At 36.5% G+C, this 22,381-nt stretch overlaps 1 protein-coding gene across 2 annotated transcripts in view; it reads right to left on the reverse strand.

Moving 5' to 3' along the window:
* Positions 1 to 18,985, reverse strand: part of galnt18b (UDP-N-acetyl-alpha-D-galactosamine:polypeptide N-acetylgalactosaminyltransferase 18b) — a 77,545-nt gene extending 58,560 nt beyond the window's left edge. For both annotated transcript variants that reach the window (XM_020713982.3, XM_004066998.5), the window contains exon 1: positions 18,475 to 18,985. In XM_020713982.3, coding sequence (XP_020569641.1) covers positions 18,475 to 18,712 — 238 coding nt within the window. In that variant the 5' untranslated portion in view covers positions 18,713 to 18,985. The remainder of the gene's footprint in view (positions 1 to 18,474) is intronic.
* Positions 18,986 to 22,381: the final 3,396 nt, after the last annotated feature.

Genomic DNA, 22,381 nt, shown 5'->3' on the forward strand with positions numbered 1-22,381 from the left:
AGGAGTAACAAGGAGAAATCCTCCTCACTGGATACGCTGATCAAGTCAATCAGTATAGATGTGATGTTGATAGTTTTAGCAAAAACATATCTGAAGCTGCAAGTGAAGAACAGGAATAACTAATACTAGTACATTCTTATAAGTGAATTATAGTTGTTCTTCCAGATGAATACCACAGTAATTCTGAGCTGGTGAGTAGCCATTCAGCTGTTAATTCTGCTGGACTTCTGTGCTGATGCTGGAAGCACCTTGTCTGTCATTAGCACCAATCTGCTGTTGTATTGCTGGTTACTGTGCTTCAGCAGGTGACTGAAGTACTGAGCAGCAGATGGTCAGACAGGGGTATTAAGGTTGGCAATAGAGTCACTGCTCTGTGATGCACTGTAGTGTGTAGTAAAGTGTAATTACACCCCTAAAGCACGCATATTCACAAAAGCTTCATGACAAGAGGATATTCTAGCGTGAGTGTGTATATGTTAACAGAGGAGCATGATAATATAGGAAGGGAATAATTGGTTTAAATGTCATTATTGACATCAACTGATATGAATATAATTACGATGAATCTGGCTGATAACGTTTAGGAATATACAACAACGATGACCTTGAATGCATCAGCGGGCTGTTACAGATTTTACGTGTCGACTGTTTTGTGACATCCTGTCAGTTTGTCTGCCTGTTTGCACTAAAGAAAAACTCACCGTTTAAACCACAGCCACTTTCACTATTTTTACACACCACTGGAAGCTTACATGTAGCCCTCACAGTTATGCCTCGTTCTGCCTGCCAGCAGAGAATCCCATGCTTTTAGCGGGAAAGTTCTTATTTTACCAGGATTTTTCGTTGTCTTGATGAATTTGTTTTCCTTAGAATGTCAGAAAATAGGCATAGACATATTTTCCTTAGAAAATCATGAATCTATGAAGATATGTCTTTCAAAGGTGGTAGAATCTTTTTATAAAAGATCTGCAGCTGATCCTATTTTTCATAAAATTTGTATTAAGTTAGAAAAAAAACAATTCAACACTTTAAAAATGCTTAAATGGTTTATGGATTATTATAATACAAAGCTACTTGATTTTTGATTATGAGAAAGATTAAAGAAAATATAGGCCACCTCACAATTGGAGCTATTTTGAGTCATTATTAAAATGAAAGCAGTGTGTCTCCTGAGGCTTATGCTGAGGTTTTCAACTTCAAAGAAGAAGCAGACAATTTCCATACACAGTATTCAAAAGTTATACATTGTGTATCATCACATACCTCATCTTAAAGAGTATTTCCTCATATATTTGATTGGTTGATGTGGAACAGACAATTACTTCTAACACAGAGCTTGACATGGAAACAATTATCGGAAAACAAACAGAAAAAAAAATCCAGGAAATCAGTTTGAACATTTGCCATCAATGTAAGAGAAAAAGCTGCATGTTTCCCTTGAGGATGGCTCTTTTCTGCCACTTTAGCCTCTTGAGAAATACACGGTTCGGCTTTCAAGAGATTAAATGAATTTAGTGGCAATGTTCAGCAGGAGGGAGCCAGTGAAAGCACTGAAACGTGTCCTCAAGGATGTAATAGCAGGAAGGTAATATGGAAAAAATCCTTATTTAAAAAAAAAAAGTGACAAATTTACAAAACAGGATTCATATAAATACATTTTGTAAGCAATGCATCCAGGACAAGCCACAGATTAAGGATGTTTGCCTAGTTCCTCTGTGTTTCAACAATAAAACGTAATACTTTTTTCTAGCTAAGAGGCTAAATAAAAGTTTCAATGATCACGTCTATGTTGCAGTCATAAAGTAATAAAACCCATTTGTCAGCTGTGAAGACCGTAACAACCTTTTTCAGGCAGGGAGTGATGCTGAGGATGTGTGTGTAACAGAATGGGATGGGAAATGCAAAAATCAATGTTGCAGATTAAAAACAGTAGTAGTGACATTAGTTTGGATAGGGATGCTGACAGCAGCGTGAGATGGAAAAACAGTGAAACAAATGCTGAAGAGAGGAAAAAGAAGCTCTCAGAAAAATAATGGTCAAGCTCCTACGGTGTGATAACTGCCTATCTGCAAGTGAGGTGAAGGCCAGGAGAATACAAATCGAGAACAAAACCCCCTCAGGATAAACTGTAAAGCTGCTTGCTGAGGAGACAAGGCGAATGAAAACAGGTTAAAATGTGGCACAGATGCTCAGAAAACATAAAGAAACACTTGTTGATATTTATTTGCGATTTTTTTAGGTTAATGTGTTAATGTTATCATGTTGATACACTTTTAGAGAAATTAAAGATGCTAAACTTGATTAGTTCACAACAAGAGTTAAATATAAACGAGTTGTCACAACAATAATGTATCAGTGCTGCTAGTATTTATACTGTTTGGGACGCAGCTGAACAAGTGTCAAATCTTTCACATCATTTTCCAAACCCATTGACGTATGAGATCCCTGTCAGTGTGGCTTTGAGACGGCTTTACTTTTTAGTCTCCATACTTTCAGAAGAAAACACACTTCTCGATACATTTTTTTTTTTTCAATTTAGCAGTGTCTATATTTGCCTTTTATTTAAGGCATTGATAAAAAAGACTGGTATGTGGTTTTCTCTTTTTTAAAAAAAAAAAAAAGGATTAGATGGAGGCAAATCACTGCAGCAACTGCATAAGGAGCAGTCAAAAGGCAAAAAGTATTTTTTTATTTATATTTTGTCTTCCTTTATCTTGCTTCTGTTCAAAATTAAAGCGTAAAATTGTTGTAAAAAAAAGGTTAGCATACATACACTACAGTATTACTCCATTTTACAAAAAAAAGGTTTGCAATAAATATCTTAGACAGTCATCAGCAGCTTTAATAAATGCATCATGTTAAGATTTCCATCTACTTTTTAACCCAATAATAAATGACACAATCTTTATTTGTACCACTACTTAAAAGACCATTTTTGTATCGCTCAACTACTGGTTGGCATAATTTTTTTTTATAAATATATTGTTTACCGTTCAAACGAAACAAGTTATTTCTGAACCCAAATTGGCACATAATAATATTAATAGTTACAGAAATATTACCTGTGGTTTTGGAAGACTAAATCTGTTTTGGTTTGTCAGCTCTGTATGTGGCAGCTCTGTTAAGCGTTTACTAAATAATAGAAGATGAATCCATCTCATTTACGAGAACATGGAGAAAAACCAGCCAGGTTGGCTTCTTTTGTGAAACCAAATGAATGAATGTGATGATTTGTCACAGCAGATGCTTGGAATGCTTTTAGTTCTAAAGAGACTCATTCATGGGGGAAGAAAAACATTAACCAAGGTCAACAAAGGAAAGGAAAAAAAAAAAACTACCGGTAAGTGAAGCAGAAGATCAAAAGATGGAGGTTGGGAACAAAAAAACTCACAGGCTGACTGGAAATAGAGGGAACAAATTGCTGGAAGCCAAGCATATAAAAGGCATTTTTAATATAAATGGTAAACATGACGACAAACATGGAGATAAGCAACAAATAGGTGGTGGACACACTCTTATATAGAATATGGAAAGATGATTATGGTTTTCTTGTTTGGCAACTTACCCGAACAAAGATTGCAGCAAATAACATTGATATTAGATACTTTAACTTTATTTTATTTATTTATATTTTCCTTAATGACTTTCTGAACTCAAAAAAATATGAAGAAAAAAAACATGCTTCAATAAAGCAAAGTTCCTTTGCTACTATCTGATAATATATAACGCCCTGCTAAACTACCATAGTTTTTCATTTGAAATATTTGCATCTGCAGATTGCAGTTGCAATAACAATACTGGGTTCATCATTACACAGACTAGATAGAACCAGGACTGCATGACATTAAGAATTAAATAAAATACATTTTTAAATAAAAGAAACATGATGTCATTAGATCTTAATTATATTGAGTTGAAATGGAATGATTTTAACATTCCTTTAATAAAAATAATTGTAATATGACGTTTATTCTTTATGAAAATCAATAAATGAAATAGCTCTGATTAAAATAAACACATCTTAAAGTTTATTTTAGGATTCAGTGACCAGTGTTTCATTCTCAGCAAGCCAAACGGAGTTCAAGTATTGAATCTGCCAAAGAGTATTGAACTGTCAAAGAGAGCTCTCAATGAAGAAATAAGATTTATTCGAAATACATTTCCTCTCTAATCAGAGTGGAGCAGCTGTACTCTTGCATTTGCAAATTACTGTGAAAAAAATGAAATGCACATTCTGCTTTTTTTTTATATCTTACATCACAAATCATGATGTGAAGGTTTGGCATTAATTTCAGCAATAACACAAGAAGATATATCCATTGGAAGAAGTAGAAACTGTCCGTTCCTTATCACAAATGAGCAGATGCCCCACAAAGACTTGTGTCCGGGGATTTTTTTTTCTTTTTCCGAGTGCTGGTTTGTACCTCAAGTCAGGCAGAGAAAAAGCCTGGCAGCTTGTTACTCGCTGCGGTTAGTGGCCTCTGACAAAACCATTCGCAGCAGCTGAATCCCCATCAAGTTGTGCCAAAGAAAATGGTTCGTATAAGGAGATTTTAAAGACTTGAAGTAGTGCTTTTTCTTCTAAAATTGAGTGTTTTTTTAGCTTCCAAAATTCAAATTTTGAAGAACATGACAAACCTCGGTGGAAAGACATTTTCATCACCTCAAAAAAGCAACAACTGTACAATCTACAAAGCACTCCAAATGCAAACCGAATGCGCATAGTATAGATTCCCCTGGAAAAAAGATGCACCAAGTGCTTTCTTTCCATCATTGTTCAATTCTGGTGGGACATTCCCATGCAAATACAAAACCAAGTGGTGAGTATTATCTTTTGAGAGAATGTGTAATGACTCCTTTCCTGCACCAAATTAGGCCCTCAAAAAGGATAGGAAGGAGGTTTTTATGCTGAACATTTGCATTCATGGGCTGAATTTACACCAGGAGGAAGCTGGGGGACGAGACAAGAAATGTCAGAGCCGTTTTGGGGATCAGCTTCCTCTCAACCTGATTTACATCTGTTGTGTGCTTTGACTTTAGTAAAACAAGAGATGAAACACAATAAAAAGGGAATCAGGGGAAAAACGATTGCATTCATAGAAGTCTAAAGCTTTATGGATATATTCAGCCGTGTGAATAGAGGATCTTGGAGCGCTAAAAAGGAAAAAGCTGAAATATGCAATATTATGTGTTTCATCGAGGCATGGCTGCAGGAGCATTCCAAGATTCCAACAACTCTCTGAGATTTAGGATGACGCAGGCACAAAAAACCTGGGCGGTGTGTAGTTGCATTAAAGAAGAAAGTGTGGCAGTGCTTGCTAACAACAGATGGTGTAATCATGAGCTTGTTATTGTCAAAGAGTTTGTCTGCTAGGAAATGATCTGCCAGGATCATTTGGTTGTCAGTTTACATCAGTGTTGTCTGCCAAGAGTTCACTTGCGGTGTGCACACGGCGTCATCTATCAGCCGAGTGTCAAGGCACGACAAACACATTTCACTGTTTTTGTCTATGGGGTCTTATCCAGTTTATTTGAAACTCTCTGAAAGTTTTTTTAATGCATCTGTACTATTTAAAGATTTTTCTTTTTTATCTTTAAAAAATATTTTTTTTTAAAGGAAGGGAAACATGTAATCAAGTTATCCATCATAATACATTTACTTGTAGAATGATATATTATTTTAAAAAAAAAAGCGCTTTACAAATAAAATTTGATTTGATTTTGATCAAGCATGTCAGTGGGAGTGTAGATGTAGACAGGTAATCAAGGTTTTGGATGAGAGCAGAATTTGCCAGGAAGTCAGATGAGGGATGAATAAAAAATACCTGAATGCAAAAAAAAATTACCTGTAACAACATAAAAACTTTAAAGAGAGATTAGAGAGCCTGTAATCCTATTCAAAATTCGAAATTTTTTTTCTCTAGATGAGGCAGATTAAAAAACATCACTGTTGATATTAAAATCAGCTCTTACAAGTAAATCCTTTGGATTTTTGCTCTCTATGAATTATGAAACCAGCAGATTTGCACAGCATGGCCATTCAAAACACACAATGACTAAACACCACTCTGGTTTAAAACGATCAGAGCTCAGGTGAAACGTGGAGATGAATGTGTGGACTGACAGTTCAGTCAAAAATACAAAAAATTAAATGTGAAGAACCACAGCATTCATGTGGAACTAAAACTAATATAATCGTTTTTCATGTCAACACTGTAAAAATTATCCTCTGAAACCTTAAAGTCATATCAGTGATGGATTCATGAACAGCCATGGCTGGGAAAATATTGATTTTGGATATATTCATTATAAATCTTTTCATGACGCTACAGTTATTAACTACTGTGCTGCTGGGTCTTTCATTCCAATTAGGCAGAACAACAGTGAATGATGCAGTAGCTACTAAAGATGCCACATGTCACACTTTTTGTAACTAAACATTTTCCAGTTCAGCTAAAATTCATGTGCTTATCTACAAACCAAAAACTACTTTTCCCTCAGATAATGAATTCTATTCTTGCAACACAATAAGCAAATATAGGCTTATTTCTTCACAATCATCCATTTGTAATCTCTGTTTTTGTTACGAAGGATTCTTTATCAGACATTTTAAAATCAACAAACATCAATTTCAGTCAAGAACAGGAAATTATGTTCCTAAACACATTATTGTTTCTGTCACTTTCACACTAATAACCCTTTGAGGATGTGCACAAGCTAAAGTCGCCACAAAGTCTCCCAACTAGAGGAAAAAGGAGATTTGAAACACTGAATTAAAGACATGCCACATGCCATAGTATGGGAACTGAAGGCTGCACAAAATATAAAATAAGCAAAACCAGCTGTAATTCAATTAATTTGATAAAGACAAAGGGCTTTAAAATGCTGTGTTGAACAATATGCTCTTTGTGCAGACAGACAGCATTGAGTGGAAAGAAAATTCCATAATTTCTGCTAAAGTGATAAATAATAATTTATGGTAGCTGCATCTATAACAGTATATAAATGCCAAAGTCAATACTAGGCTTATGCAATGTCATGGCAGTGAAAGAAAGTAGCAAAAATAAAAAGGGAATTTCTACACTAGTATTTTTTTACAGTCAGACACTGTTACTATCTGATAATATATAAAGCTCTGCGTTATATATTCAAAGGTTGTTCTAAAGGTTTCTTCTTATAATGACAACTTTTTGGAGGGAAGAGCAGCTGCTACAGCTGACACACCATAACAATCATCTAAAAAGATATAAAATGTCTAAAGGCATCAAGAAATTGAAATTTCTTTTCAACTGATTGTTGAACGTTTTGAAACTTTTTCAAGAGCACTTCCTATACATACTTAACAGTCAGTAATTCTTTTTAGATTGTTAATGTCCTTTTTCAAAACACGGAATGTACAGGATTTTTTTATGCATCATGTGGAATATGATTGAATGAACTCTAAAAAAATGTGTTTACTATTCTGTTGGCAGAGCCAGTTTAGCTCGTGCTGGTTTGCGGCGCCTTCCGTCCGTGAAACCCGGGTTCGACTCCGGGCTCCTCCCTGTTCCCTTCTCTACCTCTACCAAGCCCGGTTTGAGAAGGTTGCGTCAGGAAGGGCATCCGGCGTAAAACATTGCCAAATTTACCATGCGACTTGTTCGCTGTGGCGATCCCTGATGGGAGAAGCCGAAAGTGGAAGTAAGATTCTGTTGGCATATGTGTGCTATCCATAAATTTTTTTTTCACTCCCCCCCCCCCCAGATTTTGGGTTATAACACCAGGTCGACATAGCGGAAAATAAAGCTACAAAAAAAACAATAAACTATACGAAAAAGTGACTTATATAAAAACCTGATTTTATCCCCTTACGAGATCAAAATTATGTTTTTGCCAGTTTCTTAGTCCAAGTTACAACAAATGAACTAAACTGGTTTAGTGGCTGCATTTTGGGTAAACAGTACTCTAAGCTCTTGCAGCCTATTTGATGCACTTTTCAAGCCCAAGCTGCACTCATCTGTGCACTTACAGACAGTTGTCTCAGGCTTTTAGATGATGCATTTTTGTCCAAACTATAAAGTGACTCTCACAAAAAGCACAAGGGGCAATATCATTCTCAATTGCACTTCAAAAAATGCAAACTGGGGACTATTCAACTTAGTAGACCACAATCAGGATGCTCTTGATGGTCAATAGTAGTTTATTTGCATTCACGTGGGCACATAAATCCAAACCAAGTATTGAGTTATATATATATATTATCTATATATAATGTAGAAAAAAAAACTCAGTTCTTCACATGCATAACAATTTTGTTGAAAACAGCTTGTTTTAGACTTCAGTAGATATAGCAAGAACAGCAATAATGACTCCATCAATCTCTCCACCCAAGACTAAAATTAATTTATGGGTAAACTAGTTTTAAAACCCATAAGGCACTTTCGTGTACATGAGCTTAGACAACAGCATTTTGTCATGTGGAGATCATTTCTATGGTAATCGGCCTCATAACTCTTTCAGATACACCTTAGACAGTCAAAGAGAAAGATGGAGGGTTTTCCATTTAAAGAACAAGGGAGAGTAAATCAAATAAATTATGGTGACAAAGTCAGAGTCACGCCATATTGCCCTCCACAATTCATAGTATCCTGACAACTGGGCTTGATTTGTTTAAAATCTACTGAATGGCACTAACAGCTCCAAACAGAGTTGCCCTCCATTACTTTAAAAATACAGTTTTATAACTTTCTCAAAGTTATTTTTTCTCTCCAATCATTTTGAGAATTCACAGTGACTGAGAAGTTAACAACCAAATTTTAGTTTCAGTTTAAAAATCCTAACAAACAAGTTGAAACAGGAGTGAAGACCCCCCAAAAAGTACAAAACATATGAGTTGTAAAAAAAAAAAAGATAATAAACAGGTAATCATTGCTAGATTATAGAAAATGCAACAAACAGTGCTAATTATTTTTCACCTTTGTGAATTCAGTCTCATATGCTGGCTTACTTATGGCTATTCAAACATTGGAGTTAATTAAGAAGCAAATTCAAGCTACTCTATAAACTACAGCATTGCATGCAGTCACAGCTAATTTAAATTAAGAATCTAATTTACACATCTTTCTGATTTTCTTTTTCAACTTTATTGAAGAAATGAAAGAATACTGCATTTAAATTAACTTGCAACACCGAACTGATCGAGTTGGTTGTAATTCTCAAGAAGACCTCCAACAAAATACTAACAGAGACTCCAGAAAATAGTTTCATTTTATATTCCATATTCTATCTCCACACACTTACACTATCCACAGACCTGCCTAAAGGCAGGAAACAGGGAGATGCTGACAGATGAACCAGATATACAGTGGGGCAGAAAAGTATTAAGTCAGCCACCAATTGTGCAGGTTCTCCCCCTTAAAAGATGAGAGGTTTGTAATTTTTATTATAGGTATACCTCCACTATGAATGACAAAATGAGAAAAAAATCACATTGTCATTAAATAATTTATTTGCAAATTAAGGTGGAAAATAAGTATTTGGTCAATAACTAAAGTTCAACTCAATACTGGTGGCTAACTAAATACTTTTTGGCACACTGTACAATACATCTAAAGTAGATTATTTATAGACGCGGTCATGTTAGTTTTTCATTTAAACAATGATGAGTAAACTTAACAGATAAAGATGCTCCATTAGCTACATTTTTATTTTGAAACAATTCATTAAGAGACACTTAAACAAATCCACTACACTTTTTCTTTTTAATAAGTCACCTTAAATATCACAGAGTGTCAGCATGCCAATGTAAATTTGTTTGAAGGAGCTGTTTTTATGGAGAGCAGCAACGAATCCAAATTCACATTCCTGTCTTATGCACCTGGTTGGCTTAAAAAGCTCTTTTTATGTTCAGTAGCCTGCCCTTTGTGTCCCTTCTAAATAGAAATACAGTATTAACAGTAGCCTAACATTAAAGTTAAGTACTGTATTTTGACTTGAATTTTAGCCAGTATTGACTACAGTAGGCTATTAGAATTCTTCCTGTCTAAGGCAGAATGCTTCTGAAAGTATTTTTTTCAAATGTTAAATGTCTTTAATGTCACTTAAATTAGATGTTTTTTATAATTCCTCTAAAATAATATCAAAACAGATGGTAACTCAGGGTGTGTTCAGAGGGAAAATCTGTTGTTTTCGACCTAGTCCACTAAATATGGTGCGGACCAATTCCTGAGCCTTACATTTGGTTTACATTCAGACTGACTTCAAGCGGACTTCCTGTTCCGGATTAAAGCTTGTAAACAAAGCCACATGACTAAAGATCTCTTCACTCATTGGTCAGGAATTACCAGGGTGGGGCAAAGCAACTAGATGCAGAAATTATGGAAGTCCTGCACTTTGCAGTCCTTGTCGGGTAAATCATTCAAACTTTATACTTCACTCACCAATTTTGAAAGTCTGTATAAATGTCAGGCTCAACACTTTTCACTCGCTTTTTTGGTCATGTGGAGGCGTGCTGCAGGATGGTCACTGGCAAGAAGATAGCTAAGAAGTTACGCTGACAGGTTTTTATGACATATAGATTGTCAGGAAAGCAGTGAGAAGCAATGCATATCACGTTAAAAGTTGTTTATTATGGCTGCATTCATCCAACCACATTTCAATGAGTAACTGTGTCTCATCGTTGTGGTGTTATGGCAGTATTTTTAAGAGAATTCTGTTCAGTAAGAGGAAGAGCAGTTTCAGCAGGAGAATTTTGTCCCAACGCTGTGCCATGGACAGACTTAGAAAGTCTTTTGTCAGACGAGCCATCAGACTGCATAACACACTGTCTTAGCACCAGAGAGCTTTTACTATATTTTTTTATTTGATCAGACTGAAATGTTCTGGGAAACTTGATTTTAGGTAATTGTTCTTACTTGCTTTTTATCCTTTTATCTATTTCTTGTTTTTTTTATCTCTTTTAGGAATGATTGTACTATCTATCTATCTATCTATCTATCTATCTATCTATCTATCTATCTATCTATCTATCTATCTATCTATCTATCTATCTATCTATCTATCTATCTATCTATCTATCTATCTATCTATAGGAACCACAAGGCAGCTTCTAGGATGACGTCCCAGCATGCTGCATAACGAGACACAGAAAAGCTTGTAAGAAGAAGGAACTTCTCTCAGACCCATCTTTTGAGGTGGTCCGGGTTTGTTTCCAATTGGACTGAGCTCCAGTTCACTATGATAGTTTTTCAGTCTGAATAGGCTCCGTACTCGGAGTGGAACAACTGGACCAAACAGCCATCGTAGTCAGGCATTCAGGATGTACCGGATGTAATGGAAGCAACTAATGCGCCGTGGTGAAATGAGGAGCAACAATGAGACACAGCAACTCGTTAAAATTTGGTCGGATGAATGCAGGCTTATTAAAACAACTTTTAACGTAATACAAGTTGCTTTGAAAATCTATATGTCATAAACAATATCAGCGTATCTTCTTTGCCGTCATCTCCTCAGTAACTGCCTTGCAGCATACCTCCGCCGGACCAAAGCCGCAGGTAAAAAGAGTTGTACCTGACGTTGATTTAGACGTTCAAAATTGGTCAGCGAAATATAAAGTCTGAATAAGTGAAATATCCCGACAAGGATTCCAATGCGCAGGACTTCCATTGTTCTTTCTCTCATTGTTTTTTCTCCGCCCTCGTAATTCCTGGCCAATGACTGAGGACATCTTTAGTGACATGGTTTTGCTTACAAGCTTTGGCTCAAAACAGAAAGATTTGCTTGAAGACAGTCTGAATACTCACCAAACGCAAGGTTCAGGACTTGATACGGACCAATATAAACGGACTCGGTGTGGACCAATGGACTTTTTCAGTCTGAATACACCCTAAGACAGGAAACTGGCTCTTTTTCTACATGGGCTGCAGGTACTGGTAATTAGTCACACACTTTGAAAAAAATAATGGTACGTTACTGGTACATTTTAGCATGGGTGTGCTGAATTTTAAATGACTAGAGATTTCACACGCACCAGTAAATATTTGATCCATAAAAAGCACTGAAAGACTCAAGTACCTTAAGAAGTAAACTGCAAAGAAATTATCTTTGAATATGTGGACAACAAGGACAGAAAGAGAGCTTGCAAAAACAGGGAGTCACACTTAAATGTTATCAAAACTGGCTACATTTTCTGTACATTAGAAATAAATGCAAGAACAAAAAACAGTCTAACACCAAAATAATAGCCTGAAAAGTTCCAATTAAAAACGTTCGACTCAAAATATACCAACAACCATGATAAGAAGCTCAGGGAAAGTCCCGCAGTTGCTGTAGCAACTCCTGGTCATTATATTTTATTATCCCTTATTTTAGACCCTTAAAATAAAGTTAATATTGGTTTTAACTGCGAACATTTCAAATTAGGTCAGAAAACAGGCATTTAAAGTGCAGAGTCCCAAACTCAGCTACAAAATGACCACAAATGCCATGACATCTGGCTGCATTCAACTGTTCCATGCATCACCAAAGGCAAGAAATATTCAGGAAAATAAAGCAGTAACTTTTAAACACTAAGCCTGTTTTTAATAATAAAACCCATTTAAATAAGGTCAATTTTAAAGAATATTGCTTTAGGAAAATTAGTTTTTAAAATAAAATAATCTAACACAAAAATATCTATTTCATTATTGTTGAAAATTTACTTTTGTTGATGCAATACTTGAAAAATAAACTCCCAAAACAGTCACAATGGCCTTTTCATTTTGCATAAACATTTTTTTGTAACATTTTGTAAAACCTTCCTGTCATCCTGCACCCATCTTGTCCCATTTCCTTTTCTTTCCCCACAGCAACCGTTTTCTTGTTTTTCCTGCAGCCATGAATGTCACCTGCAACACCTGAATCTCATCCAGACTAATTAGCAGCAGAATTTATGCCCACAACAATCAGTCTTCTTCCTGATTTTTGTCACAGATGCAATGATCCAGCTAATTACCTGCATATCCTTTGGTTTTGTATTGTCAAACATTTTTTTGTCAAGACAACACATAAGGGGTCTAAAAAAGATCACAATCTTAAGGCCTACATTTAAAAAATGGATGCCGGGGACGGATTGGACAATTACTGTCACACAAAGTACAAAACTCCTTAGAAGAGACTTATCCAGGTATGTGTGCTTTATTGAGTTAAATGTCTTGATATGATATTACTTTTAACTGTGCTCTGAAGGTCAGAAACCAAGCAGAATCCAAGAACGCTCCATAAATTAGCAGTTGGTGTCTCCCACCCACACATAAAACAATGAAACAATGATACCTCAGTATTGTTTCAGGCAGCAAATATAGATGTTGTTACTAGACTGTACCTGATCTCTGTACAAACAGCTGATTCAATATGCTGTTTTTGTTTGGGTATTTCTTTTGAAATAGTAATTTTCTACAGTGGATCAAATGGGATGTTACATACTTGCAGGTTCACAAAGCTGGAAAAGTTTCATCCAAACTTTGTAGGTTTTTTTCATGTTTGTTTGCTCATTTGTTTCTGTACATGAAGACAACAATAGGCCATCCCTCTGTATAGACAGTAAACTGAAATAAATTAGTATGTTTCCCCGAGAAGATGTCCCCCAATCAATTAAACCCTGACATTAGAGGAGATGGAGTTTCACACAATAGCACTTATTTTGGACTCACAGAGACTCTTAAACAGGGCAAATGGAAAGTATTCATTAAATATTAATATTTTAAACGCATTTATTTTGTTGAAAGGTTTTACACATTCTGGTTATTAGCCTCAAAACCCCATGATACATTAAAATCTTTTTTGGTATACTAAAATAAAGCAGAACCAAAACTGTTAAAAGTAGGTTGTTTTTTTTTTTTTGCAAGTGGGGATTTCTATTTTTTTCTGTTTTTTATGAGCTTCTCACACTTTTCATGAACCCCTTTTTATCTTCTAAGCCATACATTTTCGTCTCATGAAAGAAAAAGCTGAAATCTTCTAAATCCACATAAAATTTTCTCTAGCTTCTTTCCTTTTTTTTCTTCCCATAGGCCGGCAAATTCAGCGTAGCTGCATATCTCTACCTGCAGAAACATGCACACGAACATCTGGACACATTCCACTCATGCGGACATATATCGTACCTCCTCTGTAACTTCCATCATTCACTTCTTTGGATCCTGCACTCATTTTGAGTCTGGAGAAATCCCATTCGGAAAACATCGCTGTCCTCTCAGCAACAATGCAAACACAGATTTACTGGCATCCCAAATTGACTCAATGACTGGATTTGCTCAAAGCAATCAAGAGAACCATCAAAGGCAACTGATAACTTACTTTCCAAAGCTTCAGACTTCCTAAGTTAGGCTACACACTATATAAACAGTCATGCTCCTGCTCAAGGTACAAATGAAAGTATTTTTTGATAGTCACAGCACAAGAATTTATGCAAAAAAAAAAAAAAAAAAAAAAACAGCTGTTAAATTATACATTAATTATTGCCTAAGTACTCGGAATAAAGGTTAACAAACATAATCTACCTGTGTGGATAAGTAGTATTATCATTCCTTATCTTCCAACTTAGCAATTTTTCAGGTACCCTGCATACTCGAAAACTCAATTAAATTCCACAAAGCCCTTGGGCTATGTGTAAATTGCATAAGCACATAGTCAATGACTCTGGCATAGTGTCAGCATAGTAACCTCACTAACATTAGCTTTTAGTGGCGACTGCCACACACTCAGTTTGCTGCACATGCAAGAAATCAGCACAAACGCACACACAAAAAAAACTTTTTAAAGAAGACTAATTGCTATTATAGAAATGCATTGCCCTTGCACTGGATTTAGTGACATAGCTAAATAGGAATGTTAGCTTTGCATTTGTATTTTTAGTAGTAACTTCAACTCATGGTATGAAAGAAGACCTTTATGGTTTACACCTATTTTGTCTTGATTGGATGGGAAAAAGAAAAAAAACGCAAACCAAATAAAATGAATTTATGCTATGTGACATTAATAATCTGGATTTGGCAGATGCAAATTTCAGATGTTAATAAAACGTTTAAAATTAACTTATATTCTGGAAGCAAATATTATTTAGTCCTAGATAGGCAAAAACACATTACTGTTTCCAGTGGATTTTAACAGATAATAAACCACACTGTAAATCTCTGCCAACATCAAAAGTGTTCAGTTTTTTTTACTTACAATCAGGAAGATATCTCTACTTTATACGTCTTCTTTAAATATGTGATTGTGGGTTAATCCAGGAACTTGGCCTTTTCATTTTTCATTCACCATAGAATGCACACATCTTAAAACATTACTGTTTTCAGAAGCGAGTATCCTCCTTTTGTGTGTGTGTATATGTCTATGTATAAACTGGTTTTTTTCCTTATTTTTATAAGACATATCTCCTTTCAATATTCCTGGATCTTAGTTTCAGTTACTTACAGTGATAAAGAATTATTCTCTGGCAATGGAGTAGCTGCCACATAAGGTTCTCTACTAATCAGTCATGTGGACTTAGGAATAAAGTGCTTTAATATGGATTTTCTATGTGTTTGCACAATCAATAGGATCACTGAAGAGATGCTGGAGGGTCGACACTTGAAAAAAGGCGATTCCAGTTGGGACTCTACTGTCAATCTCCAATTTGCACTTTTTCACTCTGAACTAAAAAATTGTTTTTCCTCAAACCAATATTTTACTTGAGTTTTTTTCTTTTCTTTAATTTTTATAATAGTAGACATTTGTTTTACCGTCTCCTCTAAACCAGTCAAGACACACGTCATATGAGAGTATGAGCGTTTATGTAATTTCTGCAACCGATTGCAAATAAAAATATATTGACATGAGATATATGAGAATAAATACAAATTTTAAAAAGGTGCAAATGCCTTTGCCTTACTGGAAAACAATGCCCTGCTTGAGTGCTAAATTAACCACATACTCACACATCATATAGACACGTTTTTTTTAGATAAAACATCAAGAAAATAAAAGAATAAAATTATTTACAAGCAGCTGAAATATCTTTTTGCTCCTGAAGTTTTGGCTAAACCAAGCAGCAAACACTCCACACAGTAGACATGTGTCGACCTGCTCAGTCAAGTCCCCCCTATAAATTTTCCATAGATGGCTGTTCTTGACTCCTCAGCCAGTTTACACTGCTGCAGCCATGTTGTTTTGTCCGGGTAACACAGCACTTTACTTCATTACGAGTGGAATATTTCTGCCTCACCCTGGAGGGAGAAGCTTAGCCAGACATTTCTCTTTGCTGTCTGCGGTGAGTCAGATTGCAGTGACTGCTCTCGTCTCACAGGCAGCAAGGCTCCATGGTGTGGGCGCTGGAGTTGGCCTTCGGTGAGGTTTAACTTAACACATGTGTGAGTAATGCAAAACTAGACGTAAGAAAACACATTATTTATATGTTTTCACTTGTTCCATTATAAAAAACTCATCTTCCTTCTCATAGATGCATAAATGTTACCACAGTGTATTCCAAAACAGAGAGAAAATGATATAAAAAAGGCAAATTCATACTCCAGAACTTACTACCAGGATATAACGCTCTACAGCATTTTACCCTAAATTTTCTTGACATTTTTTACAGTGTTCTGCCACCACAAGGAATAGGGAAACCTGTTTTTAGGCTTCTTGCAAAAAGCAAGTGAAAGATGGATGTTATTTCTTCATTTTTGATAATGATATTTGTTACCATGGCCACTGACGACATATGTTACTGTAACATATAGTAGAAGAATTGCAAACAAAAAAACACAAATTTCCTAATTAAACCCATACAATAAACTTAATAAGTGCAAGTACAAGATCTCTTAAGCAGCTCTTAAACCCTTTTTAACTGTATGCAAAAACATTTTGAGTTTATTCTTTTAAACTTTCAACTTGATGAATAAAATGCCAGGAGGGGAAAAAAAAGGTCTTTTGAACAGCATTTGAGCTTAAAACCCTCTTCCATTTTATCAGGCAAGCCCAGACAATATTGTTCTTACTCATGTCCTGAATAGTAATTTTGTTCTTACGGTTTTTATTCCTTCAAAGGTGCTGCAATGTTGTCGTTAAAAATCTCCAGTCTCAAACACGAAGAGTTTCTGCTTCCATTTAATGTGCTCTCTGTTGTGTGGACACAGATTATGTCAGGGGGCTTGGAAACAGGTTTCTGTGCAGCACAAACACCAAAAGCAGACTGACTGTGAAAGGCCACGTGAGGAAACGAGGGCAAAAGAGCTGAGAATGACGCAAGTGACGTCTCCAAACTAAACTGCCTGTCCCAGTTTTACTAGCATAGAATAAGAAATTAGCACTAGGCATTTTTTAAGCAGGCTCTACAATTAATTCTTGTATCTTCTGGCAAGGTATGAGCCAAAAATAAGAGAATAAATGTTAGTAATTTGAGTTTATTCACTTTAATTCTGCAAACATTCAAGTATTAAAAGTCAGTTCTGTTAAGGTAACTTAAACCCATTTTGCAGGTGAGTCACAGATGGTACCTCCACTGAGCTCCTCCCCTCAGATACTTAGTGCCAAGCTGAAATGGAGACCTGCCTGCAAGGAGGAATGTTTACCCAAGCCTAACACAGAGCCTTACTGCTCTGAGACGCATGAATGGATTTCAGTCTGCATTTTTTTTCTGGTTTTCACCAACTCTGTCCCATTTCAGATTAAGATTTGAAAACAGAAAAAATTACACCCCCTTCCCCCAGCACTGATGACAATAGTAGTCCTTTTAAAGACACAGGAGAGGAGAAACTTAACATTGTGCGCTCATGCCTGAAGTAACTGCACAAGCAAAGAAGGAATCCTCGCAATCCGCAAAGTACAAGAGAATGCTGCAAATCCAAGTGTTTACGGAGAAACAGGAAACAAAGAAGAAAACGCTCTTTGCAAGTTAACCACTCAGCCTGGGAAGGGGTGCAAATTTCCCACATGAGTTTTTACTGCAAACAAACATCTAATATTAAACTATGGCTCCAAGGAGATATTACATTCTCAGCCATTTTGATAAAATGGAAACATTTCCGCAATGCAAACTTCTAATTTCAAGGTTATTATTGACAAATCACATGCATTCTGTCATTTTAATCAAACAAACATTTTGGTGCTTTTCCTCAAATAATAAAATAAAAGTTTTGATTTGTTTTTTTGTTTGTTTAAGTTGTAAGCTCGTTCTTTAGTCGTGCATAAATGACAAGGTTGCAGCCTGACTTCGGTAATCCTTCTAGGACGTGCAGGCTTTTGCTTTGTCCTGCTATATGCGCAGCCCTGAAATAACCTGATCCTCAACAAAGGAACAACTACCTAAATCCGTCTGCAAAAAGACGCCATGGCATGCACACACCTGACGCAACACACCTTGCAATATATAAAAAATAAATAATCAGAAGCAGAATTTTTACAGACAAACTTTCTCAAGATGAAGCGCGCTTGAAAGTGACTCCATGCGCGTAAAGTAAGAGGATACCCAAGCTTTACCTTGAATATGCTGCTTCACTACAGTCTCCAGCCGATCCAGGCGCTCCATGATCCGGAGAGTGTCTCCTTTTTTGTCAACTTCAGAGTTCCTCTCCGCTACAGGCATCGGGACCTTGATGTAAATGTTTGCAATGTAGTTAGTTACCCATCCGACATAAAGAAGGCATATAATGTTGGTCATGCCACTCAGGATCACGCATGTGGAAACCAAAGTTTTTGTTCTCCTGGTGCAAGCCATGCCGACATCCCTCCATCCAAGCACAGCCTGGAGTCTGGCGTTGAAGCGCAGCGCACGGCGGCAGTTGCCCGATAAAAATAACCTGCTATGATGAAGTTATTTCCAGCCAGAGCGCAGAGAAGCGGTGAAGAGCTGGATGAATCTGTAGATGGGTCAGCTTGTGCGGTGCTGAAACGGGTTGGTTTCACATATCTACAGGTGAATGCGCTTCTGGAGGAAAGCTTCGCTGTGGAGCCCCAGCTGCTCTGTTGCAATTTGAGGTTTGAGAAAAGTGGAGGAACACTGAGTATCCGGCTGCAGCCAATAGGAGGGATGATGAGGAGTGACAGCCTCTCTGCTGCGCGCGTGCATGCTGCGCACTGCTCTGTAGTCCAGGAAACGGAGTATCATCCACAAACATCCAGAAATGTTCTGGACATTTGTGCAAATACATTTTTTATTTTTTCATCAGATCACAGATCCCCCCACCCCGTTCTTTAAGAAAGACTTTCTGGTAAAATGGAGGAGTAACTATTAAAAAACAAATATCTCATTGGACACGCCCACAATAAATGTGCCACAATGAGAAAATAAACTTATAAATAAATAAGAACAACAACGTTTAAAACAAAAGAAAATCGTGTGCCTATCCAATAATAAAGTTTTTATTTATTTATTTAGTTTATTTATTAAGTTATTCATGCAGCAATGGGCTAACACATTTTGCCTTTTCTATAAATTTCATTTGGTATCAAGGTAACAGGGCCACGTTGATATATCATCAAACCATCCGGATTATATTATATATCCTGGACAGGATTTGTGGAAAGGTCAGCGGTCCATCACGTGGCTTCACAGAGACAAGCAACCACACTCACAGACAATATTAAATCAGCAGCCAAACATGTGTGTTGTGGAAAGAAGCTGGTGCTTCTGAAGAAAGCTCTTCCCAGAATTAACCAAAGAATTGTGGCTTAGATTTGGACCATAGCTTTCTAAATCGCCTTAGATCTGACATTAAAAGTGTACAATTGTTGGAACTCTGCCTAGAAAATCTGCTTGTAAAAGTCTAAGAAACAAACAATAGAAAAAAGTAAAAATGTTATTTTAGGACATTTTGAAATAACTTAAATATAAACTTAATTTACTATTACAGTCCCATTTACCCATGCACACATTTACATACTTAAGGTGGCTATACCACGGACACCAACCACCAGGAGCAATGTGGGGTTCGGTGTCTTGCTGAACCTTCTGATCAGAGGTCAACCGCTCTACTTCTGCACCCCGGCCACCCCATGGCTCATAGAAGTTAGCCCCACCCTGCTTCCAGGACCAAAGGAAACGCAAAAGCACCTCAGCTCAGCTTAGGGAGAAGATCTGTCCTCCCAACTGAGGTGAACACAGGTCCTGAGATCACAGGGGAAGACCAAATCCCATTCAGGCAGAACTCCCAATCCACACCCAGCACCCCTATCACCACCTCCTATCACAGATACACCCACTTCTATCTCACCCATGGGCAGAGCACCAGCCTCCATCAAAAGAGTCCCTATACACCCCTTCAGTAGGGTTCAGGAAACCACCCACTCACACTCAGCAGTTGATTGAGTTCTAATAATGGATGGAGGAGGCTGAATTAACTCTAAACTATTTCTTGTCAGGTCTGACATGATCCAACAGCAAATTTCTTCATTGGGTAACACAGATGTTAAACTGTAGCTGTACAGGTAGTAGAAGGAAATGTCACTAAACACACAAAGTGGCTCAGAGGAAGGTTATACCACTTTGACAGATCCATACATATTTTTTTCCAGAACAGTGGAACAGAACTCCAAACTTTGTAACTATCAGAGCTGTCATCATCTTTTGAAAATTCTTTGTCTGGAGAGTCAAACAAAACTTTTTGTTACAGTTACAGATTTTAGATTTTGGTGTTCACACATTTTTTAATTAATAACTAATAATGAACAAAAACAATTACATAAAATCTTAAAAAGCTGTACAATTTTAGAAAATACCCTCAAATAACTTCCGGAATTATATATTTTTTAATTAAGGTTGTAATTAGAGTGAACAAATTATGTTTAGTGAGATGTGCTTTTCTTCCTGGGAAATATTTCGCTCTCAAGCATAAATGCATATTTTTGCTTCTTAACTTTTCTTTAGACCTGAGGCAACAAGTAAGTAAACAACTTTGTTTTGTGCTTTCTTATTAAAGGCCTTAGAAATGCCCTCTTCCTCTGTTCTGTAACCGATTTGATCTGTACTGGAACCATATACCCATTCATCTCAGCTAACAGAGCTGCCACAAAGCCCAAAGGGGTCATTTTCTCTGGTTTGCAAAGTGTGAAATGCTTTTGTATTTTTCACCCACAAGGATGCAATGAAAGATGATTTAGCTTTAATTTTTTTTCTCTTAACCGTCTCAGCCCCAAATCATATAACTTCTCACTGGGATTACTCCAAATATATTTGGCATTTTCCTAATATTGTGCAACACCAATAGTAGAAATTCTCCAAAAATCTTTAATTCATTCATAGACAAATTATCTATTGTTTATTTATGATCTCAAAAAGTGCAGCTGTTTTGCTGCCTGCATTATCTGCTGTCTTAAACGGCAGGCAAGCCTAAAAAATACATTTTATATGGAAAATAAAGATATGTAATAAAAATGTCTACAATAGTTAATAAAGAAGGACATTATTAGCATGAGCTGGGTAATCCAAAGGCACGCCATGATCCAGGTGTTGTGCAATTGAGGCTGCGCTCCGTGCTCGCCTTGCTATTCCTTCACAAACATTTGCGGCACTTTCTCAAAGACAGGAGCGCGTGCAGCAGCGGGGGCCCAATGCGCAGGTTTTAGGTTGTACCAAAGTCTGTGATATAACAGATCATAGAAAATTGATAGTAACACAATACGGGAAACACGCACACTGTTCAGCCCACTTACGTTAATAGAAATCAATCAAGTATTTTTGTATATTGCAACTGCTAGCTGAAATAAATACTGTTTTTACTTATTTTTAACCCAAAAAACATGGCAGGTTCATGATTAATACATTAATTTAGGCATTTTATGCTCCAACGACTAGAAGGATGCTATGGTTATTTCATTCAAACCTTAAGGAGTTTTTCATTAAGTTCAAAATGCACGTCATAAACAAAATTCCTATTTAATATTGGACTGGAATCCAAAGCAAACAAATTCTAGCTTTGTCTTATAAATCTTCAATTTGCAAACTAATCCTTGATACCTGACAGGTGATAAAAATGTAAGTTCAGTTCTTTATTTTGTGTAAAAAGCCAATGTAAAAGGCACCAGTTAAAAATAAACCACGCAGGTTGTAGGGATCACAATCAATAGGCGGTAATATAATGTTGTTACCATGACGACCCCAACATCTGGTGCATCTTTTACCACCGAACCTCAAAAACCTGTTGGGGTTAGATGTGTACATTCCTTTCATTCCAGCAAAAGCATCACCAGTACTTTGAGGCTGGGTTTAGAGGCCTTGATGCTCCTGCTAAATGATGCACCCAGCCAGCTGTCACATTTACTTTCTTCTAGCTGATTAATTACTGTGTGCAAGAGGTTACCCTATAATCATCTGGATAGGTCCCACAGACAAAGAAACTCTGATGGTTAAGTTGCTTCATTAGTGCAGGCAGTAGCCATTAATCAGCAA

Source organism: Oryzias latipes, chromosome 3 (assembly GCF_053564925.1).
Source record: "Oryzias latipes strain Hd-rR chromosome 3, Olatipes_Hd-rR_3.1".
In the NCBI taxonomy this organism is placed as follows: domain Eukaryota; kingdom Metazoa; phylum Chordata; class Actinopteri; order Beloniformes; family Adrianichthyidae; genus Oryzias; species Oryzias latipes.